Here is a 23900-nt window from a genome sequence, read left to right on the forward strand (position 1 = left end):
GGAAGACAGAATATCACAACAAAGAGCACCCCGAAGTGGAGGTTTAGTTTCCAACATTTATTTCAGTTTACTTCCCCACTCCCAGTACCTTAAAATAAAGCCCAACTCTGCCATAAATTACGATTAAGGCTTTTTTTGTTTTGTCTCAGGAGCAAGAATTAAAAGATTTACAAAATTACAGATAGTTTCAAGTTAGTTATCCAGAAGAAACTCTTCCCATACGAAGATAAAAAACATAAAACCCCCTGCAATTACTAAAAGATTAAAATGTCACTTGGGAAAGTCACTGAAGGCTGGTTTTGTTGCAGACATCTTCCTGGCATTCTTGTGAAAGCTTCTCACCGTGGCCAGGAGTCCAGGCAAGCTATGCTACAAGAACAGCGTTCACACCACTACTCTTAGCACATGGCATCTGCTGCCATTGTAGCCCAAGCGCATCACCGCATCTCACAATACAGCATTAGTGGAAGGACACATTCTTACCGAAAACTGAGGTAAAGCCAGAAAAATAGCATCAGCTAATCAGCCAATGGTATCGCATTTCCCCAGACATATTTTGAAGAAAACAATTAGATAAAGACTAGAAATAGTTTTACCATTCTCCAGTTGGTACAAAAGTGTGTCAAGTTCCAAGATCTGGGAAACGATCATTGTGTTTTATTGCTATGTTTCTATAGAAAACTATTCTTTTTTTTTTAAAAGAAAATCCCCCAGGCTATTTCCTGCATATCCATGCCAAGAATTAAAGTCACTTGATGAATGGGAACAGGCCTAGTGCTCCCACGGATTAAAATTTTGGGAGCGTTTGTTGTCCTTGGCTGCAGGAGTCCAGTGCAAAGGTTAAGCTTTGTAGTTCAGTTCTGCGTTCATTTTTATATACATGTCATAAATTGCATCCAGAATAGGGGTGGCTTTTGCTAGGAACTGATGGATCTTCTCTAAACTCTCTTCCTCATTCACTTCTTTGCCCTTCTCTAGAGCCTTCAGCAAGTCCGACTTGTATGGAAGAGCATAGACTGAGCCCTAAAAGAAGGGAAAGAGCGTTTAGCAAAAAAACATAAGACCAAGCTGCCCCAGCTGCCTTACTGGTGAGGAAATCCCCAGTTCCAAGAGTCCAGCCACAACCACTCTGAGCACACAAGAGCTCCTGAATTCACTGTGTTTGTCCCAGCACCCTCAGCCACCTCCCCATCCTCCTATGTTCCTTTAGCACCATTTACACGCTGCTCATGTACACACAAGGGCACTTTTGCTCAAGCCTTGGCTCTGCAAAGATGACCAAGTTTCTAGACCAAAGGGCAAGTCTTCCAGAAGGAAGGAGCCTGTTAGGATTCCATGACAAGCCCCAGAGACTACCATGAACGAGAATCCCTTGGGATCCAGACTTCCAGCTCAAGGGCTGTTGGGGCTCCGTCACGGCCAGAGTTTCCAAGGGCGACTGCTGGCTCGGAGGGCCTGACAGACATCACTGTATGGGAGCGGGGTTTGGGAAGACCGCGACTTCCTGGAACCAAAATCAGAGCCTTGCTGGGCTTCCAAATCCCTAGTCACTGCAGAAACTCAAGGGCCCCAAACCTAGGAGAAGAGGCAGATGAACCGTCAGCCCCTGGTTCTGAAGACAGACGAGGGTATTTGGAGTGCCTGTAACCATGATATCTAGGCGCTGAACCAAGCTGCATCCAGAAGGCCCTGGAGGGGCAAGCACTGACCGTGAAGAGCTTCTGGAGCATCCAGCCATGATACTTCTTCAGTGCGATTTCATAAGCCTTCATCGCATTGACTCGGATGTGGTTTGGATTCGCCTCATCTCTCTCGCCATCAGAAATGCTCTGCAGCAGAACCTGTATGAACTTCAGGCCCCTGCAAAGAAGGGACCATGTTAACCACGCAGGAAGTCTGCACTAAATACCTGCTCATCTCATCAGACACATCCAGCACCCCTGGACAGTTACGATTGCAAGAAGAAAGCCTGCGAAGCTCTCTCTCTGCAAGCGTCTCCAGCATTAACGTCTCCCTACAGGAAGATCAATGGGCTCAGGCCTCCAGAAGCACAGCTAACCAGCTGGCCAGCCCAAAAGCAGTGGTCCAAGACTGGATTTCCTGCATTAGCAGCACAGGTAAGCAGGTGACCCTCTCCAGTGCCTGAGAGTTAGAAAAGCCACACATCACCTTTTCAGCCACAAGAGCGCCAGCGTCGCGCCGGTCTTTGGCCACGCCGATCCGTACATTTCCTTCTCCACTTCCAGAATGTTCTGCAGTGTTTTGAACTTGGCAGGATTGGATTCATACACCGCTCGGATTTTCTGAAAGCAGCCAGAGAGCATAATGTCAGGCAGAGCACGCCCTGCGGCTGGGAGGAGAGGATGGGGTGCAGGTTATGATGAGCGCACTGACCGACCCCTGTGCTCTTGCTTGGGTCGGCTTACAGAAGTGCAGCAGCACTGCCGAATGGGAGAATAGCTTAAATCCTCGATTAGAGCACCACCAAGAGAATCCCAGGTGGGAAGGACCCCAAGTATCACCCTGCCTCTTGAGAGACGCAGGGTGCACTGCAAAACCGTCCCAGACAGACGCCCATCCAGGCTCAGCTTGGAGACCTCTTAGCGAAGGGGATTCCACCACTTCCCTGCGCTGCTGGTTCCGCTCTTGTCCTGCTCTTACAGTCGGGAAGTTTTTTCCTGAGATTTCATGGGAAGCTGCTTTGCTGCAGTCTAAGCCCACTTCCTTGTGTCCTGCACGAGGCAAGGGATGACCATATTTTGCCATCTTTGTGGCCGCCTTTCACATATTTGAAGGCTCGTGTGCCCTGATAACTTCCTTTTCTCCAAGCTAAATGCACCTAGTTCCTGCCACCTTCCCTCAAGAGATGGGCAAAATTCAAGGAGGAACTTGCCAAAAAGCAGGTTTACTCAGGGCCCAGTGTCACATTCCAACAGCTCTCCATGCTTGTTCAGAAAGAGACTGCTAATTTATGGCTGCAAAGATGTAAAGCAGTAAGGACACTCCCAGGCTTGCTGAAGGCAGAGCTCAGGATTTCAGATCTGGCAGCCCCTTCCTACCTTGATGTTTCCAGAGAGATCTGCTTTGACTGGCGAATACACGATCGGTGACCCGAGGCAGTCTAGAAAAAAAGAAAAGAAAGCTTTTATCAGCATGGCCCACAGAAACAGCTGGCTTGTAATGCTGGAGACCCCTGAATCAGAGCAGTGGACTGGCTTCCTTTGAACTGCAGGCAACGGGCATCAGCTGCAGAACGTCTCACATGCACAAACAGAGCTGGGCTGAAAAGGGGCTGCTCAGCTCGTTTCTCTTCTTGGTTTTAAACGTTAAGTCTCTAGAAACAGAAAAGCTAGAGGGGAGGTTGCTCATGAAGGCACCCGGTGACCACACGGAGCAAACACTTATTCTAATGCTATCTTTTTCAAAGCACTGAACAGAGAAGCCCATTCACTTTTGCATCCCAGCAGCTAGTACCAAATTATTGAGGGGGCAATGAAGGCAGAACAGGCAGGGAATCTGTATCACCCTCCCCTTACAGCCTCCCTAGCCTCAGCATCACACTTCTCACTCTACTCAGGCTCTTGGAAAGCTTACACGTGTCCTGCCCAGAACATCTTGATCAAGAACCAGACCTCCCAGTCCACTGGCTTTTAATAAGCATGGCCTTGTGGACCTGCAGGAAGCAGTGTGTAACCTTGGGGGACCCGACATGTGAGTTATTCTGGGATAAGTGCCTTCACTGTGTGTTTTTCTCTTTACTACCAGGTAAACTAGATGGGCTCAGCTCTAAAGTCCTGCTGGACACTGGTCTGATGGTAAAACTGGACACACAGCCTTCTCCTGAGACCAATTCTACCTTGGCTTAGTGCCCACCTCACCACCTTTTAAGCAAAAAAGATGCGGTCAAGCTGGGGACGAGATGGGTCTCTGCGGAGCTTCCTCCCTTAGGTCTCAGTTAAGGGCAGGACAACTTCACCTACTGTTAACTGACGTGTTTAAATTGGCTTCCCAAATTCCCCCAGTTTTCCAAATGTGCTGTTAAGAGAAATCCAGAGCCCCATCTGCACCGGCAGCCAGCTGGCGGGAACACCTAGATCCAGGAGACAACCAGGGCATAGGTCATGGGCCTGGATTCACTAACAACCCCCTGATGGGGCTGTGGGTATAACAGACACTAATGGAGGCACCGTGCAAGGAAGGGAAACCCAGCAGCACAAAGAGGCCACAAAGGACCAAAGCCTGGATGGGCCATCTCTGACCTGTCCAGGTGCTCCCACCAGGCCATGGGTGGGAGCGTATCCATACTGAAGAGGGGGTGAAGGCGGCATGCACTGCTGCTGCCCCTGCAAGGTCTGCTGGAGTTATGTCCCGAGATAGGAGAGGACTTCTTCCCGGGTGTCCCAGAACATCTTGCTTCAGCAAGGAGTTACAGAGAGCAGCGACGCGGCGGAGCGTGGGCAGCTGGATGCTTTGCCAGCCACAGCCGAGCACGCAGCACCACCAGGGTACGTGTATTGTGGGAATCAATTCCACCCCATCTCATGGCTTTACCCATCTCCCAGGGCTGTCAACTTACCGCCCTGTTATTTTTCCAATGAAAGTTGCTAAGATGAATGCATCTCGGCTGAGAAATAGGCCAAATCATTTGCACTGGCTGGCAGCCAAGACAGGCACTGTGCTCGGCTTGGGTGAGGGGGCTTTTGCACGGGAACGCCAACATAAAGGCAGACATTGTGGAGAGCAGAGCCACTCTGAACGGCTCTCGCAGCACAACAGCCCTAGCTATTGTCTTACACGGATGTTTCACGGAGCAACAGATTCCTTCCGTGCATTGGCGGGATGGACGTGGCCTGAGAAACGCTAGTCTGACATCACACTGTGGGGAGGGAGTCGATTTGGTGCTCTGGGTTTGCCCAGGTCAGCATCAACACTTTGTCCTATGGGGAAGAGAAACCACAGCAAGGCACGCAACTTCCCCACAGCTGGGTTCAGGGCATTTGATCTGACATCCTTCCTGCTAGCACATCCCCCACACCACTTTACCCATGGGGTCGGCAAGACTATGTACAGAAGCAGCAAGTTATGTCCCAAGACCCCCTCACAGATGAGTCTATGAATGGGATGCCTCTAACAGGGCAGGGAAATCCTACTAGTCTGTAGCCTGGGAGAGAGAACCAGGCATGCAGACAACTGGGTCTAGCAGAAGGCAGCTGACCTACCCTGGACCCACAGCGCACGGATTGATGCGACTTACTCTATATGTTACTGTAGCCCCCGTCGGCTCCAGCCAGAAACAGGGCATCGCTGTGCTGGATGCTCTACAGACAGAAGAAGCAAGGCTTGTTTTCAACCCTTTAGGCTGAAAGCCAGAGAGGAGGCATCAGACAGGGGGATGGGGCAGAAGCGGAAGAAGAATTTCAGTCATTGACTTCAGGAAAGCAACTGCTACTTTGCTAAAACCCACCTGTGGCTCCACTCCACCAGAAACACTGGCGGGGAAGGGCTGGGGCTGTCCAGAAGGCAGCAACAATTGTTGACAGCCACTGGGAGATAATCCTAATTGTCTTCAGGATGCGGATCATGTCTTCTAGTATCCCAGAAGCATCTTGCTGCCGGAGGTTTTTTTAAGACGCCAACTGCACCAGCCCAGCCATGAAAATAATCAGCTTACGGCCTGTCCTGCAGATGCAACAGGATTTCCTATTCCCACTTTACCAGCTCGAGCTCAGTTATGCTGCAGCTCTCCAGAACGAGCTCATTGTCCTGTGCTGGCTGCCTTGCTAATGGCAGTTTTTACACTACTTGCAGGAAGATCTAACTCTTTCTTATTTCATTTTGGGAAGATAGTCCAGAGAAACCTGAAGGCGAGCAGGCAAGTCAGTCCCACATCCAGTCTGTGCAGTTCTGGATGCTCGAGCTTGTAGCTTAAACAGCAGAACAAGGCACCTAACACTTTCTCCCAACGCCAAACACCCCTGCCCAGTGACACCAGGATGTACAGGCTTGTCCGTACAGTTATAAAGTGTGAGACCCACTCCAGAGCATCTGCTCTCTATTGCAATCCGAGCTAACTCTCAAATGTAGACAGGCCCTTGCATTACACTGTGCATGCATGGGTACTCATCAGGTAAAATCCAGAGAGCTATTAATATTTCCACTCCTGGCTCTGTTGGGTGTTTGAAGCTGAAAAGGCTGTTCCAGGGATTTAGCTGGGGATGGAAGGACAGGAATTTGGAGAGGGGAGTTAGGAGCCCCTTGGAGTAACAACGTAAACGAACCACTTCAGACAAGACAGATTTAGCAAGCTCCCTTCTCACGCCAGCATCCCAACAAAGTCAAGCTCCTAGCAGGATATGTGAGGACAGGCCACCTGAAAGGTCCTGAAGTTCACTCTCCAGGACTGAGGACCTAGGGAGCGAGGAGCTGGAGGGTTAAAGCACTAGAATAGCCTGATCCGGAGTCTCTTCCTGGCACTTGTGCAAGCTTCCCACACATCTGTGGGTACCTCACACTCTCCCTGCCCCTCTGCTCCCTGTCTGATGTGGCTGGGCCAGCCCAGGTGGATCCTACGGTGACCAGCTCGGCTCCGCAGAATCTGAACTGGATGCTTCAGCAGTTTTGCGACTTGGCTGTTTAGCCGGTTGGATGGGATCTTTACTAATCAACTTTTTTTTACAGCTCAGGTTGCTCAGTGATGCAATTCAGTCGCTGCATTGCAAGCCAGGCAAACCTTCTGCAGGCTGAGCCTTTTGGAAGAAAGCTGTGGTTCTCATAGGCACATGCTTCCCAAACTGAGGATGCACTGCTGTGTACAGGTGGTTTGTTAAGGCACTGTATTTCCAAACAGTATCCTGAATTGTGGCCAGAGACAGCTTTGCAAACACCACCCCCCCACACACACTTGTGCCCACCAGCTCCACTCTCCCTTGAACTTGAAGTCAAATCTTTAAGTACGTTTCAGAGTAAAAACTATTATACAGCTGAAGCCTGTTTTGGCTCACAGACAACACTTAACTTGGCTCTCGTTACAGGGCCAAATCCTCCTATCATTTATGCCATCATGGTAGAGTTAATGACCAAAGGCAGCCAGCTCCATGCAGTGAAGTAAAAGCGGCCCCAGGCCATGCTGCTCCAAGACGGGTAAGCTGGGTGGGGTCAGACTGCAGCCTTACGGGTGAGTACAAGCTCCCGCGGCAAGAGGTACAGGAATATTCCGCCCTGCAAGCCAGAGCCAGGGCACTCAGCCGAGTTTTTGTTTGACACCATCCATGTTAAAACAGACAGAGCAACCTTTCAGCAGCACCTTTCAGCAATGGTGACAAACCCGACCAAACCCAACCGCCCGTCTGCCTCCAGACAGCAAGCTGTGGGCTGAACAAGGAGTCGCACCACAACACCTTCTCTGACGCAGCCCCAACGCTCTTCCAACAAGCTCTGCCCAACCGCTGGTGTCTACATGACAAGCATTCAGCATTTCCAATGCAGCCAGCCAGGGCATGCAGCAAAACCCAGGGGAGCAAGTGCAGGACTCACAGCCAGCTGGTCCTGCGCACTAACCTTGGCTCCAGCATCCACAGGGTATTTGGCTTCAGACAAGTCATTTGCTCTTTAGAGGCAGCCCTTGCCACAGCATTTGGGGTCTACAGGCTAAGATTGGCCTGACACCCCAGTCTTTCAAATCAAAGAAATCTCCACACAGCGGTTTGGGCCAGCTACCCTTTTGGCAGTGCTCGGGAGGTGCAGGCTCTTCCTTGTACTGTTTCCTATGCTTGCCAAGCCATTCAAGGCAAGGGATGCCATAGCTCTTGCACCAGAGGTTGCTCAGCTCCCTGCCAGTTACTGCCTATCTAAATTGTGCTAAGCAGCCAAATCAGAAGTAAATTCAGGGCTGGTGGCACTGATTTGCGTGAGAGTGCATGAGCTGAGCCCTGCAGCTCAGGGAGCAGTGACAGCGGGTAGTTCACAGAGCCCCTTCCAATCTGAATTCAGGCTGAGGATTGAACTTCGTTTGCTGACAAGCTTTCCAAAAGACAGTCACTGCTAACGCCACGTTTTGCTGTGCTGATGTGGTTTGTTTTGGACCAAGGGCTACATCCATGTATATTTTTAGGTAAGAGATTGATGGAGACACCCACTACTCCACTGGAAACCACCCCACTGGGCATCCATGTAATGTACCTGTCGACAGGCTGAGATAGGTGGCAAGATTCAGTTACGCTCGTTAAGAAGCATTCTCCTTATCTGAAAACCTGGCGATCCGATTTCCACCCTATTACTTTCCACTTTGCCCTACCAAGCAGTGTGCAGGAGATACCACTGAGCGAGAGCCCAACTACCTCTTCCAGCTGTCAAACATTTCTATTAAAAGCTTTCGGTTCTCTGCAATGGGGCAGGGCAAATCTCTGTGCTGCGGGCAGGCACCTTTCCAGGTGAGTGCTGCCGGAGAATTCAAGCTTTCACTTGGGCCCTGTGATTGCGAGGATAACCCTGCCAAGGTGAGCTGAGGGCAAGCGGTGCAGTCCCAGATCTCCAAGGCCTCAGCGGAGTGAAAACCAAACCACGCCTTGTCGATTTGATTGGTGCCAGTGCGACAGCTCTGGGAAGCACCGAAACCAAAGTCAGCTTCCTCAGTGCTGCTGGGGAGAGAAGTGGCACAAGAGACCCGCAGGGGAATTACTGGCAACATCGTTAGGGAGACAGATTAGCAATCACCACCTCCACTGGAAAATCAAGGCTGGGGAGAGACAGGGTGGAACAGCACACTCGCCTTCTCACAAGCAGCCTGGGGAGAAAGGGGGCATAGAAACAGGTTCCTCCCCCAGGTGTGGCCCAGCACGTGGTCTCTGGCTAGTAGGTTTAGCCCTCCGGCTCTTGGGTGTGTGGAACAATTGCTCAACACAACCTGAATGTGAAAGGCGGAGGATGCAGGGGCAGGAGAGACTGAGATTTTTAGATAAATCAGAGTATCGAGGGATTGAGCAACACTGCCAGGGAGCATGAGAGAGAGGAGACACGAGCAGGGACTCAGGTTAGGGAAAGACAAAGGGCAAAGGGAGATGGAGAAACCGAAGACAGTCACCAGAGACAATGCGCCGTGCTATGCTGTAGTAAAGTAGAGTCTGCCCGCATCACCTGTGTGCAGCCAGAGCAAAGCCTCGGAAAGCAGATGCACATAAGCAAGCCATGAAGGTTTATTCGAATCACTGCTTTGGGCTCAGCTGAGGCAGAAAGCTGGACTCCAGAGCCCCCAAATCTGACACAAAGTCTGCAGTGGGTATTCAGCAAAAAGCCTACACCAACTGCACCTGACTGCAGAAAGAGAGTGAGCGGCTTAAACTCAGTCCTAGAGACCAGGTCCTGGCCTCCGAGGTCTCTGTCCCTGCAGCCACAAGCACTGAGCCGGTTGTGCCTCACACCTCCAGGACTGCAGCAGAGGAGCAGGATTTTACTTTTGAGAGCCCTGCTTCGCTGACCCTGCTCGAGGACTGTCCTGCTCACCCTGAGCGCTGGGAACAGTTCCTCTCCTCAAAATAAGTCCAGTGCACATTTGAGCGCGAAAGGGAAACAATTCCAACGTGCTGCCGCCCTGCACGATGCTTCTAGCTTGTCTACTGCCAGTGGCAGCCCCCGCCTCTCCTGTGCCCCAGGTTAATGCTGTGTTGCAGCCTGGCGCTTGTGGCTGAACGGTCTCAGCTACAAGAAGTTCGAGTGTTTGCAATAGATTATGACAAGGAGGAAAGGAAGCAGAGAGCCCATGACCCCAAATCCCTCTTTCCTTGATGGGCACATGGCAGCTATGAAAGAAGAGGCTGCTGCATCTAATATAGGGGTGGGCAAAGTGTGCCCCACCAGGCTATTCTATCTGGCCTGTGGGGCCCCTACAAAATTTAGAAAATTAATATTTGTCTGCCCCTGGCTGCCTGTCATGCAGCCCTTGATGGCTTGCCAAAACTCAGTAAGTGGCCACCCAAAATAATTGCCCACTCCTGCTCTAAGAGGACCTTCCAAAGGGTCCAAAGGAGCATCCCTAGGCCCATGGTGCTGTCAGTCACACTGTTCCCAATGTGCCACATGGAGCAAGACAGTACAAGCTCTCCTAGGAAGCTGGGCTGCCGGCAGACCCACCACCCTGTCTCCCTGAAATACTGGCACGCTAGCTTTGTGTTAGTTTAAAGGAGTCGTTCAGCAGAATAATTTCTGGATTTCTATCCACCACAACACAGGGCACTTAGCAGCTTCTCCCCTGAGCTCCTGTTTCATACGGCCAGAGAGAAGTGCTGGAACAACTTACCTAGAAAGAGGGCACCTGCACTTTAAAGATGCTGTACTACATCTCCACACACCTGAAGTGTTACCCCACGTTCACATGCACCCAGCTGATGGGGTTAGCACCTATAAAAGTCTCGTGTACATTAATGAAGCATCCTTCTAGGAGTCCTGGTACGAAGAACTAGGGGTTGTGACAGTCAACCCATCACTAAAAAAGCCTTCTTCACAGGAACAGACTCTGAGGCAGGCAAGTGGTTTATGTAAAGTTAAGGGTGTATCATGCTTTGCTGGCACATCCAGCCCATTCCTAGGGGGACTCGCCGCATGCCGGAGCTGATCACAAAGGAAAACCAGCTGAAAAAATCAAGAATAAAATCTGCGGGGCTGTGCCCCGGTCCATACAATGTTTGGGCTGATAGAAGCAGAGATACCAAGTACCTGATCCCCTTCGGGGTCGATTCCTACACCAGCGTAAGGCACCTTTTACCATTATGAATCCATCCATACCGAGGTGGAGGGGGATGTTGTGTTTATCCCTACCACACTGCCCTGTTCAAAGCAGCTTGCTTGCATGTCCCGACAAACCCTCCAGCGGGTGGGTGCCAGGTGCTCAGTCCTTTTTAACACGTGCCAGCAGGGGAGAGGGACACAGTCCCTTTCGGCATGCAAAGGAAACAGGCGGGGGGTGGGGGTGTCTGCTTGGGGATGTCTGTCCCGGGGGTGCTGGCTGCTGCTTGGGGCTGGGAGGGAATCCTCTCTCCCCCCTCCTCCTTTCTGCTACAGGTCTTCCCCTGTGCTAACCACCGAACAGCACAAGGCACTAGGAAACAGGCTGAAGAGCTGAACTACTCTGGAGTTGCCCAGCAAAGGGGACGGCGGTTGCAGCCGGCAAAGGATGCTGCAGGAGGCATTTCCAGCGCGGCCACAAGTGCTGCAGCAAGTTCAGAGCAGTCTGTTTTTCTTTCCGGAGACGGGTTTCCCCTCCCCACTGCTGACAAGCAGCACACGAGACCCGGGGTGCTCTGTTGGGCACCATCTCAAGCGCCCAGAGCCGGACTTGCTTTCCCGGGACCTGCTGGGTGCGAGTCCCCTCCTCCCACCCAGGCTCCCCGGGTCTGCTCGGGGCACACCAACCCCTCCAGTTCCGGGGCTCACCAAAGAAGGGTGGCAGGTGTGCCACGGCCTCCAGGAAGGGCTCGGTCTCGATCTGCCTGTCAGCTGGCAGCGCCTTGAACTCGTGCTCCAGGAGCAGCGCCATGACCGGCCCGGGCAGGACTGCCGGGCAGAGCAGGGGAGAGCTCCCGGGGAGGAGGCGGAGGAGGAGGCGGGATTGGGGCGGGAGCAGCTCCAGCCCTGGGGGAAGTCCCTCCTGCTGGGGGATGTCCAACCCGGAGGGAACTCACTCTCTCCTGCAGAGGCTGGGGATGGGGGCCCTGTGCCAATGCTCCTGCTGGGGCTGAAACTTCTGGGGAGAGAGTCAGCCACATCTGGCGCCCCTCTTGGTCCCACTGACATGGATTTGGGAGCAGGGATGTGTCCGATGGAGAGGGGGCACAGCTTTTACCTGGGATCTCTGGAGCATTTATTCACAACCTCTTGCCCGAGCAGGACTGTGGTGGTCTCCCTGTGGCAGGACAGTAGGTTATGTCTTGACAGTAATTTTACTCGGGGGTGATTTGTACAGGATAGTTAGGACAGGGCTGATCCTGCCTCAGGAGGGCCCTTCCAGCCCCACTTCTGTGATTAACTTGTTAAACTGTAGTTTGTGACTGAGCTCTCACAATATCTTTCTCCTAAAGACCCACCCTCCTCTTCCTTGCTGGATAGCACAACCCAGCTGTTGTGAACACAACAAGGGAAACAATTCTGACGGCACAGGTGCTAGGTCGTGGCTTGCATGCAACATTTAGCTCAGTTTGAACTACCTGCCTACTCTACAACCCGCATGAGTTTGTATTTGCTCAGGACTAGATCTCTGTTTTCTTCGTGACACTCCCAGCAAGGGTGAGAGTGGCTGGAAAAAAAAATGGAGGAAAAACTAAGACTCCAAAGTATGGGGTCTTCATAAAGTCCTTATGCACAACAAAAGTTATTAAAGTTTACAAGTGCACAAGGACTTTATGAAGACCCTGCCTTTGGAATATGCTTTCACTTCAAATAATCCATTGTTGAGCCTAGGATGTATGCACTCTGTTCTCTTTGACAGTTTAATCAGCCAGGTCAAAAGTTCAGGTACTGTGCTCATAAAGGCACTCCTCCTGCTGATTATTCCTAAGTCTTTATTGTATTTTGTACCTAGAAGCTGCATTATGCAAAGACAAGTTACACTACTAATATAAAGGGAGCTGATTTACACTAGTTCAGTGTTTTGCTGGCCTAGCGTGTATACAAACACGTTTGAATAATTAAAAGTATGCGAGTGACTTATATTTCGACTGTGCTATGACCAGAGATGAGAACATCCGCTTTTTAAAAATGCATCCAGTTAGTAACCTTATCTCCATTAGGCTTATACCTTTGTCTTGCAACATCAGGAAAACACATCACCCCCTGGAAAATGCAGTCAGAACAGTCTCTCTAGCCTTTGTAGATATGCAGTAGCTCAGAAACTTGCTACCCACATTGTAATGTCTGAAGACAGGGCAGCGCATCTCATATCACTCCCCTCACCCTCCACCATAGTGATTCTATCACCTGAGCTCTTACCGTGTGCTTCCACTAGGCCCTAAACTCAACCAGAGAGAGACCGACTGAAGGATGTGTCTAGCACTCATTGATTTGGATCACTGGACTTCAGGTTCACACAGGGGCCAAATGATTTGGGACCAGCTTGATCAGCATGGGCTCTGAGTCCTTCACCCTCAGGAGCTGACCCCTGCTGTAATACTGATGGCACCTGTACCCCTGCCACCATCAACAACACATTGCCAGGACCCTGTGACTCTTAAGCCAACTCTAAAAGGCCCTGGATTCCTAATGTTCCACGTAGCACTTCCACTTAATTCCACTTCCAACACCAAACCCCAACAGCACCTCAAATGCTCAGGGCAAAAGTGGATCCAATTAAGATGCAGCAGTGCCGGATTTGTTAGAGCTACCCATCCCAAGTGGAGTTTTAATAACCTACACGTGGGAGGGCTTTTTGTGTCTGTGCCATATGGCAAGCTTTTAATATCCTCCAGATCTTCTCCCCCAGAGGTTTGCAGTGCGACAGCTGCAGCCCTGTTGAATTCTAGCTCATTTCCAAAACCTAAATCTGTTCTGTCACAGGACATGGGAGGTTGCCACTTGATAGTATATTGGGAGAAACAGTAGAAGCAACATAAAAAAAAAAGAACAAGGGCAGGTTCGAGAACTGCTTATGGCCATGTGGAGCACCAGCACAGCACAGGAAGGTGTGAAATGCAGACCTGAAGAGCAGGTAGGCCCGAAAGCTCTTCCACAACTACGCAGTTGATCCAATACAAGATACCACCAAAACCCCTGGGTTCTCCCATATTTCCTAGACTGCCACGGCTAGGACTTAACTTCAACCTAAGACCAAAACAGTCGTAGCTTGGTTCAATCTAGGGCCAAAGTCCAGGTGTTGTGTTTAAGAAACAACTTGATAAAACTCTGCACCTGCTTCTCAAAATGCCACTCACCCTCCTCCTGCGCTCGCAGCAAAACGCCCCCGCGGCATCTGCTGCTCACAAAGCGCGCCGTCCGGCTGCTCAGGGGGAAGGAGGAGGAGGTTTGCCCCGCTCAGAGGATTGTACCAGGGCCGTGCAGCGTCGCCCTTCTGCAGGCAGACTGCAGCTGTCCGGCTGGGGAGGGCCATGGGCATCCACACACTGCGATTCAAGCAGGTGGCGTTGACCAGGGCGCCTGCCTCGGCCTCCAGTGAGCAGCCAGGCCCTGGGGGTGGGCGAGGACGTGGGCTCGATGCCTGGCTCTTCAAGGCCTTTTGTGGGGAGCCATGGTGGCAGGGCTGCCTCAGTGCCAGGTCTGAGTGGAGGTGTCCGTGTGCCCCAGGCGTGATGCTCCTCACAGTCCAGGCCTGAGCAGTGGGGCTAGAGGAGAGCTCGCCAGCCCCAGAGCACCCAGGCTAAGCCACCCCTGGGCCTGAGGGACGAGGCCCTGCTCCGGGTCCCAAGCTGGATTTAGGCTGAAGCTACTTAAGCTACAGTTTAGGGCCTCAAAATACAAGGGGCTTCTAAATAAGAAAAAAAAAAAAAGGACATTTTTCTTCCAATATGACAAAAATATACATAGATATGGCTCCAGAGTTATTATTCATCTTGAGTTCATAGAATAACGATAATTTATCTTGAAATTTCATGAACATCCATTTTCATGGATTACTTTTATTGGGCCTCTTGAAATGGGCCTAGTCTAGAGGCCTCTCAGCACGTCACATAATCCAGCTCTGGTTCCAAGGGGAGTGACTCCGCTGGTGGCGGAAGTATGTCCTCCGCCGAGCCCGTCCCCATCCCGGAAATGTTGCCATAGCACCCAGAAACCCCGGCGCCCTGAGGCGGCAGGCGAAGAAAACTGTCCCTCCAGGGAACCCGTCCCCACCCCATCCTGGAAGGGCTGTCCAGAAGCTTGTCCCTTCCCATCCCATCCCAGAAGCGTTGCCAGGGCGCCCGGTGCAGAAATATGTCCTTCGGCGGACGCCGTCTCCCTGCCAGCGCAGAAGCGTGTCCCTCGGCAGACGCCGTCCGCACCCGAGGCCGGAAGCGTTGCCATGGCGGCGGCCCGTTAGGCATGGCGCTGCCGGGCTGGCGCGGGGGCGGGCGGGCGCTGGAGCGGGCGCTGTCGCGGCAGCGCGAGCAGGAGGCGCGGCGGCGGCAGCAGTGGGAGCTGCACCGGCGCTGCCTGCAGCGCTGGGGGCTGTGCAGCGCGCAGCAGGCGCGGTGGGGCGCGGGGCGGGCGGGGCGGGCCCCGGCGCCGGGCCAGGAGGAGCGCGCGGCGCTGCTGGCGGAGCGGCGCGGGCGGCTGGCGCGGCTGCTGGCGGCGGAGCGCGAGGCGCTGGCGGCGGAGCTGCGGCAGCGGCGGCTGGACGAGGCGGCGCCTGAGCGGCTGCGGCAGCGCAGCCAGGCCCTGTGCTCGGCGCGGGAGGAGCGCAGGAGGAAGGTGCGGCGCGGCTCCCCGCCCGCGTCCCCTCGCGCCAGCCGGCTCCCACACGCGTCACACCAGAGCCCGCTCTCGCCCCGCGCAGGTGGCCGACGACCTGCTCCACCAGCACTGGAAGGACAACAGCTCCCGGCTGCGAGAGGTGCCTGCGCCCGCCACCGCCTCGAGTCCCTGCATCTGCCGCGAGACATGGGTCCGAGGGCACGGCTCCGCCCGTGTCCTCAGGGGATGGGGGTCTGCGATGAACCGAAATGCAAAAACCTAGCGCTCGCGGCTCAGAAACAAGACCGTTGATCCCGGGTCTCGTTTCCGTGCTGTGACTTCTGGATCAGCGCATTTCGCGGCATCTTCGTCGCCTTCACTGCAGGGCCAATGCGCCACGGAAGTGAAAGCAGGTCTCCCTCCTGGCTTGCTCCGCGTGGCGGTCCCGTGGACTCTGGGGATTCGTCTCCTCTCTTGTGCCGTGGGCGCCAGCGGTGTCCGAGTCCCGGCATCCCTGAGGCGCTTCCTTCCTTTCTGTCCTGCTGTGCCATGGGGCGCGTCTCGTAAACAGTCCCGCGAGCAGAGTTGCTCTGTGAGACCCAGTGGCGGAGGCTGAACGAAAAGCGTGTTCAGACCTTGACAGAAGTCACTCGGCAGGGATGGCCGCTGCTCAGGTAGGAGCGCGGCGACTGCCCCCTCTCGTCCTAGTTCCCCAGGGAATGTCACTGGCGTCTCAAGCGTGACAGGTACTAGTTAGCTTCGTCTCCTTTGCGGGCTGACAGTCCAGCTTGGGGGATGCTCTTGGTGCTGCACTGTGGGGCCGACCGCTTTGTTTGCTCCAGTCTGTGGACTCATAGCGACCCGTGCTGCAGTTCTTGGAGCCGTGTTTGCATCCTGCAGCAGGGAGCGGATTGTAACTGTGGGTTTTCGTTTTCCTTTTTTTGTGATGCCCTGTACGTTCTCTGCCGCAGATCGAGTCAGAGCTGCACAAGAAACTCGTGATAGATGCCTGGGGCGACCAGCTGATGCAAAAGAAGCAGGTATGGTGGGACTTCTCTGTATCATCCTGGTCCTACTTCACTTAGTCACTAGGAGGGTTTTGAGACAGTGGAGCAGACGTGATTTTTATGTTTTTGGGACTGCTCATTTTCACTGACTTCTTCACAGCGCCTCTTGCTTTCCTGTAAGGACTTGCATTCATGTGTGGGAGGTAGAAGGTTTGTCGGTTCGAAACACATCCCAGATATTCTGGCTTATCCCCAGTTGCCAAGGAATGAGGGTGTTTTATTACTTGCCAAATGCATTTACAACCTTGCCATGGTCATAAGATGACCAGAATCATTCTTAAGGACATTTAAAACTATCAGTTCTCTGTCAAAAAACAAACCATACATAAAATTTACATTGTGGTTTGTTTGCAACATAAAGTTAGCAATATGGTCTATTAAACTAACATATTGGATGGTTCTGCGTGGCACTAAGGCATCCGTCCAAGACAGCTAACTGCAATAGACAACTATGAACGCACAGCTCTGAGAATTTGTTCCTTCATGTCAAGCGGAGGAGATACGGGACATCTGGTACCATAAAGATTAAAGCCGTAACAATTCTGGAGATATTCTTCAGAGTAAGCTGCAAAGCATTCCTGGCAGCTGACTATATATTGGCTGTGAAAATGCAAATAAAGAATTTCAGATAACATAGCTCTATTTTAGCAAAGTATTTTTGATCTTTGAAGTAGGTGATGTTTTGATACTAATTTTAAACCACTACAAATCTGATGGAAGTCAGTGAAAACCAGGGATTTTTTGTATTAAAAGCCTGATACACCAGTCTCTTAATAGATTTTATTATATAAAACACCATTAGCTAAAGTATGCGTGACTTGGGTTTGGATTACAGTAGAGTTATTTCTTTGAACGCTTTGGGTTCAATCAGCAAGAGGCAACTGAAAGAGAAGAAGAAAAGCGTTTTGAAAATGAATATGAACGTGCCAGAAGGGAAGCGCTGGAACGAATGAAACGGGAGGAAGAAAAGAGGCGGCTGGAAGAGAAGCGGCGAGCTGAGATGTTGTTGCAGCAAATGGAAGAACTGAAGCTGCAGGAGATGGAGGTAACTGTTCAGCTTCCCTTTGTCTGAAGCCGTGTGCAACTCTAATCTTAAAGTCCAGAAAAGGGAGAAGAGTCGATTCCAACTCAGGACTACAAGAAGGGAAGAGGTCAGGCTGCACACTCATCCTTCTGCGGGTGATGACCCTCTTGTCTTCCCTTCTCTCTGGGTACACTGGCTGTGAGATTCAGTGATGGGCTTTTGTTTGTTCTTCCTGAAATACCTGAGCATGCTGTTCTTAGCTCTCGCATCTGAGAAAGGAGGCTGATTTTAGGCACCTGGCTAGGTGTGGCAGCCTTCAGGCTTTTTCCAGCCAGAGCTCCTAATTAGATTTCTAATAGTCTAGCATGGCAAGGTGTGGGTGAAATTAATGTAGGCCCTAGGACATTAACTGGGAGGAGGTTCCTGGCGCCCATCTCGCTGCTGGCAGTAAAACATGCTGGTACAAAGGCTTCCTTCTGAGGTGCTGCTTTAATTGTGGAAAGCTGGAATTTGGCAATACCTGAGAAGGTGGCTCACAGTGTCACTGGGTTTCACTCCCTTACTTCCTCATGGGGATCCCAAGAAACAGGTTTTGTTTCCATCTCAAGTGCTACAGTACAGGGAATTGGCCAGTCTTTTCTAGCAGATCCTGATTCAGCCAGTGCAGCTGCTCTTTTACGGTGGCAAGCACATTTTGATGGATTCCCCTTTCCTAATCACTCTGAGGTGCTGTTTCTTTCATAAACAGGCAACTAAACTGAAGAAAGAGCAGGAGAATTTATTGAAGCAGAAATGGGAGCTAGAAGAGCTAGAGGAAGAAAGAAAACAAATGGAGGAGTGCAGGAAGAAGCTGGAGCTTGGGTATGATGTGATACAGTGTAGTGCCAGGGGGCTCCAACACCCACGGTTTGTATCTGGGGTAGCACTTGCTCTGTGTGGGGAGTCATTGGTGCTGCTGCCGGATGTATATGCAAAGGGAAGGCAAGCAATTTAAATATTGTAGAAAAAAACAAATGCTGTATGAAAGCAGCATGGACTGTATCCCCTTCTGTCCTGTCAAATGCTGGTAGCACCCTGGTCACCAATCCCATCCTTGAATGTTACTGAGTAAAAACATGGTGCTTTAAGATTGCTTTATCTCTTTTTTCCTTTTTTTCCGCCCCCCAGTCGCTTTTTGAGACATCAGTATAATGCCAAATTAAAACAACGTGCACAGCAGATACAAGAGGAACTGGTAAGAGAAGACCTTTCTTACCTCATATCTGTTATATCCACCATGTCCTGAGTGCGCTGAAAAGCCCTCTTCCTTCTGCACATTCATTACGTCCTTTGTTTGCATCTCTTGTGTGTCCAGCGTTTCGGCAAGCTCTGTCCATCTCCTGGTGGCAGAGCTGAAAGACAAGCAGATCAGAGCGGTGGCGAGAATGTGATGTTGCAAGTGTCCCATCTGTGATCAGTCTTGATGCTGAGACACTGGCAGTTTGTGTGTGCAGGGAATCTACTCATATGCTGGCTTGACAACTTGTTGTGCATGTGTTCTTCTGGCTCGTCTCTAGGAGATGGACAGACAAATACTTCTAGCCCTCCTTGAGAAGGAAGATGAGGACCAGCGCCTCCAGTCTGCCAGACGGGAGCAAGCTATTGCAGATGCGGCATGGATGAAACGTGTCATTGAGGAGCAACTCCAGTTAGAGAGGGAACGAGAGGCACACCTGCAGACCATTTTTAGGTGAGTGCAGTGCACCTCCTGCAGGTTGAAATGGGCTGAATGTTTCCTTTACAAAGCAGTCAGTCACCCTGGTTGGAAAACCTCCGTAAACATTTATGTAGGTGAGGAAGGGGAGAAAGAGGAAGACTTCTCTAACTGCATTACTGTCTGGTTTGATTTAGTTTTAAAAGAAGCTATTGAGTTTTTCAGTGTAATACAAGAAACAGCTTTTCTGTTTCCTTTTCCATTCAGTCAGGATGCAGATACAGACACTCGGGTCCAAAGACATGGAGCTCTTTTAACAGAAAGGCACCAAGACCACCTGGTTGCTTTTCAACAGGCTTGTGACCAGATTCTGTCATTTGTGTATCATAGAATCATAGAAGTAGGGTTGGAAGGGACCTTGTAGATCTTCAAGTCCGACCCCCCACCTGGGCAGGAGAAAAAAAACTGAACTCAAATGAGTCCAGCCAGGTAGGCATCAAGCCTCTTCTTAAAGACCCCCAGGGTAGGAGCCAGCACCACTTCCTTTGGAAGTTGGTTCCAGCTCCTAGCTGCCCTAACTGCGAAGTAGTTCTTGCGGGTGTCTAATCTAAACCTACTCTCCAGTAATTTATGTCCATTTTTCCTTGTTATGCCAGGGGGCGCGTGGGGAAACAGTGTCTCTCCCAAACCTTTCTGGTCCCCCCTAGTGAGTTTATAGACAGTCACCAGGTCCCCCCTCAGCCTTCTCTTGTGAAGTATGAACAGGTTTAGGTCCCGCAGTCTTTCACTGTAGGGTCTGCCCTGTTGTCCCCAGATCATGGGGGTGGCCTCCTCTGGACCCTTTCAGTGTTGTCCACTTCCCTCCTGAAGTGGGGTGCACAGAACTGGACGCAGTACTCCAGCTGCGGCCTGACCAGCGTCACATGGAGGGGCATGGGGTGTACCTTTAGCTCTGGTAATAACTGCAAAGTCAGCACTTGTTTTTCACAGTAATTGGTCTACAACCATGTAGGGAGGTGGGCCACATCTCAGCTGGACAGTGTCGTGGTGTTCACCCAGCTCTAGTGATAGAGGCTCTTGAACAATCCCAGATCAGCAGCCAATGAGCTTTGTGGCCTAAGTGACTTCTTACAATGTGTGCTCTCTCTGTCTAAGGAGAGACTGAGGACTAAGGGGAGTCTACTGTCACCTTACTGACCTCAACAAGGCTTTATGGAGCATAACTGGGGGGCACAGCTTGGTTTAGGGAGAACATTGGGTGAGCAAGGCCAGTGAAGCCAGTAACTTCTCTTCCTTTGGCTGCATGATTCCTCCTGCCCAGGGTCAGGCTGGGAGGGGGTTTTCTTGCTAAACACGGTTGTGCAGAAGCGGCATTACAGATTCCAAATCTTTTCAGCAGAGCCCTGAGTCCCCCGCCCTGTGTGAGGTAGATCTCTGAACATAATGCATAGGACAGGCAGGCTGTTGCTGGCATGTCTCTCTGTGTGGGTGAGTGAACCAGAGAGATTGTTGCCTTCACAAAATGCAGGTATGGTGTTTTTGTATCAAGGAGCTGAGGAGCCAGAGTTAATGTTGAAATCAAAAGGCACTTTGAAATAAGTGGAGATAACATGGGTGCTCTGCACTCTGGTGCTAGGTTGCAGCAGTTGGCAGAGTCTTGGGGTTGCCTGCATGCCAGGGCATAGGGAGGCTTGTCTGTTCCCATGAACTTTGTTGGTTTTACATCATAAGCAACAATGCTGGATTGCTTGCACGCTCTCTCTACCCTCCCCCTCAGGGAAGAAGCCAAACAAGTGTGGGAAAGGAGAGAGGAAGAATGGGAAAAAGAAAGGAAGGCCAGAGATCGACTGATGAACGAGGTGATACCTTCTCTAACAACGTTGCTGTTTTGTCTGAAGCACTGGCTTTCTGCCTCAGGCTCTATCAGGCCTGCTGACTTGCTCTAGTGCTAGGGATGAGCTTTTCTTTCTCTTGGCTCAGGGGGTGCTGGAGAATGGGCTTGACTCTCTGCACTGAGGTTTGTTTCCACCTCTTTCTTTACCATGTTTCTTTCCTTCCCTGTTTCCCACTCCACCCACCCAGGTCCTTGCAGGCAGACAGCGCCAGATCCAAGAGAAGATGGAGCTCAACAGACATGCCCAAGAGGAATCTGTAAAACAGCGGGAAGAGCTGATCAGAGAGCTGGAGGAGGCAAAGGAGCTGACTCGTCGAGAGAGGGAGGAAGAGGAGGAACTGAAGACAGCTCGCAAGCAGGAGCTAGAGGCTCAGGTAGAGCCCAGCCTTTCTCAGTGTGCACGCCAGGCTTTTAGAATGCTGACAGCTAGCTAGGCTTGCTTTACTGCCATCTAGAAAACATATGGCAAGGGGCCTTATTAGTGATCCACCTGGACAGGGTCAGGACAGGGTATCTGTCACTTTCTATTAACATTTTCCAGAGGTTTGCTGTTAGAGGCTGTCCTAAAGCCCAAGTAAATGCAGCAGGCACTCACAGAGGACCACATAGGAAATCACCTCAGCAAAGCATGTGATTAACTACGATCAGTCTGACTGAGACAGGCACCTCTGCTCTGGGCCTGGCCTGAAGGACAGTCAGTGTCTGCTGCAGCACACTCCACAGAAGCAGTGCTGTGAACCCTGTAAAGCATTGCCTAGAAATGCCAGTGTGGCTTTTCTGGCTGGCATGTGCCTGCTCGGGATCTCGCTCTAACATCCTGTGTTCTCACAATGCTTAGCTCACAGAGCATCGTCTCCAAGAGCAGGAAGAGCTGGAGCGTCAGAGAGCAGAGGAGGAGGAAGAGAGGCTGGCAGAGCAGCGCCATGAGGAACTGGTGCAGCAGGAGGCCAAGCGCATGATGGAGCAAGGATATCACCACAGGGTAAGGAGGAACTGTGTCTGAGCAAGCATGCCTGGCATAGAACACCCTTCCCTCCCCAGCTGGGTTCCCAGTGGGCAATGGCAGAGGTCAGCTTGCTGCTGAGAGTAATAGCTTGGCACTGGTAATTGTCTAAGCACAGCTCCCGGGAAGAGCTGGAGTCACGTTTCATGGGGATCGGTGTTTCTCACACCTCTTGCTCTCTCCACGCTGCTACTTGTAATGAAGATCTCTTAGATTATCAAAAGGGGTCTCAAGGAAAAGCTCAGTCTGAAGCGCGGTCTCCTTCTCTGCATCTTAAATCAGTTCTTTAGCCCTCCTCCATACTAGTTAAGGGGCCCAAGTCTTGGGTGATGCAGTGCTCCAGAAAAGTGCAGCTCTGCATGTCAGTGCTGTCCAAGACTCCAGCAGCACAGGGTACCACATTAGCATTATGGAAGCCAAAGAAGTGGCTTGACTTACTCTTTCTGAAAAGAACATTTCTTACATTTCTTAGTCTGTGGCAGAGTGACTTTGCTATTAACCCTCAGCACTGCTGCTTCCCTGGCTCTTGGAGCTTACTTCTCCAGAAAGATATAGGACAGTAACCTTTCCTGAGGGATTCTCTCTTCCCCCTTAGAGAAGAGTTTTCTTTACAAACCTCCAGTCCACCATCAGTTAAAGGGGTTGGCATACTGAGTGTCATTCTTAGGCCTTTAATTTGGGATACTGGAATGCCTGTCATTTCCTTATGATTTTTCTTCCAGCCCTATGCTCGTCCGAAAACAGCATGGACCTGACCAGCTGCTCTGCTGGTGTGAGGCGTGAGCATCTAACAGATTTGGAACAGGCTGTTTGCCTGTTAAAGGACATCAGGTTTTGTTGTTGGGCTTTGTTTTTGTTGTTTTGTGGAATCATTTGTAGACCAAGAATCAAGGGACTTCTGTACTGAAATCGTTGGGTTAGTACACAGTGGTGCTGGGATGTGTTCAGAATGACTGACAGGTGGAGTTTTCAAGTACTTAGCTTTGACCAAACTCTGCCCCACTGAAGACAAGGTCCATTTTCACTGACAAGGGTTAGGCTGGTAGAACATGCATTGAAAATGCTATCCTAACTGTGCCGATGCTTCTGAAACATTCTAGGTACTTCAGTAGGAGTCACAAAATTACACAGTGTAGCCCCCAACTGCAGTTCAGACAGGAACAGATATGGGAACAAAATCATACATTGGCTGTTTAAAAGAGTGCGAGTACTTGACAAATGTAGAATAGCTGAGGTGACTATATGGATCCAGGGCCTGTTCCTGTGTACAGCTAAAAGTTTAAGAATCAGATTCTTTGCATTATTCCAGAGAAATAATGTGCATCTAGAATCACAGCTATTTCTTGCCAGTGGCTACTTCATGCATTGTAAATAAGAGTAGGGACAAGTGGGTAGTGCCATAAGTGCATGTCAGAACTGATATACCATCTCACTTACTTTTTAAATTTCAATAAATGTTTTTTTAACTAGTCTCTTGAATGTCTACTGTTCACTTAATTTGCAGTTTGCGTGTCTAACTTGGTTTCGGAAGAGCAGTTGCTGCAGTAAGTGTGCTTGCTGCCCACTTCGAGTGGTGGTGGTGAACAATCATTAGTAACTTTAAACTCAACAATTCTTGTGTTTCTGGAAAGCTGTTGTAGTTCTTGCCAAATGATTAGATTAAATTAATTTGCCTCCTACTTGGACAAACAGCATACTTATTAGGAAAAACTCGAGATTCTCCCATAAGAGGCTTATTTTTTCTTAGGTATGTTATGTTGTGTAGACTGTAGATCAGCATACTGGTTAACTGAACTCTCTCTTCTCACCGTGGCGTTCACCTGATAACAAAAGAACAATGGGTATAATTA

At 50.9% G+C, this 23900-nt stretch overlaps 2 protein-coding genes across 2 annotated transcripts; one reads left to right on the top strand and one right to left on the bottom strand.

The window, feature by feature from the left end:
* Window positions 1-38: 38 nt before the first annotated feature.
* Window positions 39-11573, bottom strand: GLTP (glycolipid transfer protein). The gene is made up of 5 exons (XM_090063392.1): window positions 11425-11573; window positions 3060-3121; window positions 2170-2303; window positions 1710-1860; window positions 39-1023 (listed from the first exon to the last, which is right to left on the bottom strand). Exons 1-5 carry the CDS (start codon window positions 11525-11527, stop codon window positions 841-843), a joined length of 633 nt encoding a protein of 210 aa, XP_089919518.1. The 5' UTR covers window positions 11528-11573; the 3' UTR covers window positions 39-840.
* A 3202-nt stretch (window positions 11574-14775) lies between these two features.
* On the top strand, window positions 14776-23522 carry TCHP (trichoplein keratin filament binding). Its single transcript, XM_090063301.1, has 11 exons — window positions 14776-15387; window positions 15473-15529; window positions 16341-16409; window positions 17308-17481; window positions 18209-18321; window positions 18628-18694; window positions 19017-19189; window positions 20931-21012; window positions 21236-21421; window positions 21886-22029; window positions 22773-23522. Exons 1-11 carry the CDS (start codon window positions 14911-14913, stop codon window positions 22803-22805), a joined length of 1575 nt encoding a protein of 524 aa, XP_089919427.1. The 5' UTR covers window positions 14776-14910; the 3' UTR covers window positions 22806-23522.
* Window positions 23523-23900: the final 378 nt, after the last annotated feature.

The sequence above is a fragment of the Crocodylus siamensis genome, chromosome 9 (assembly GCF_052110815.1).
Source record: "Crocodylus siamensis isolate JL-2025a chromosome 9, ASM5211081v1, whole genome shotgun sequence".
NCBI lineage: Eukaryota > Metazoa > Chordata > Crocodylia > Crocodylidae > Crocodylus > Crocodylus siamensis.

Coding starts and splice junctions, on each gene's coding strand:
- GLTP (XM_090063392.1), bottom strand. CDS start 11,527: ATGGCGCTGCTCCTGGAGCACGAGTTCAAGGCGCTGCCAGCTGACAGG. Junction 2,304..3,059: donor ATCTCTCTGGAAACATCAAG/GTAGGAAGGGGC, acceptor GGCTGCTTTCAG/AAAATCCGAGCGGTGTATGA. Junction 1,861..2,169: donor GCGCTCTTGTGGCTGAAAAG/GTGATGTGTGGC, acceptor CCTTCTTTGCAG/GGGCCTGAAGTTCATACAGG.
- TCHP (XM_090063301.1), top strand. CDS start 14,911: ATGTCCTTCGGCGGACGCCGTCTCCCTGCCAGCGCAGAAGCGTGTCCC. Junction 17,482..18,208: donor TGAAGCTGCAGGAGATGGAG/GTAACTGTTCAG, acceptor TTTCATAAACAG/GCAACTAAACTGAAGAAAGA. Junction 18,322..18,627: donor AGGAAGAAGCTGGAGCTTGG/GTATGATGTGAT, acceptor TCCGCCCCCCAG/TCGCTTTTTGAGACATCAGT.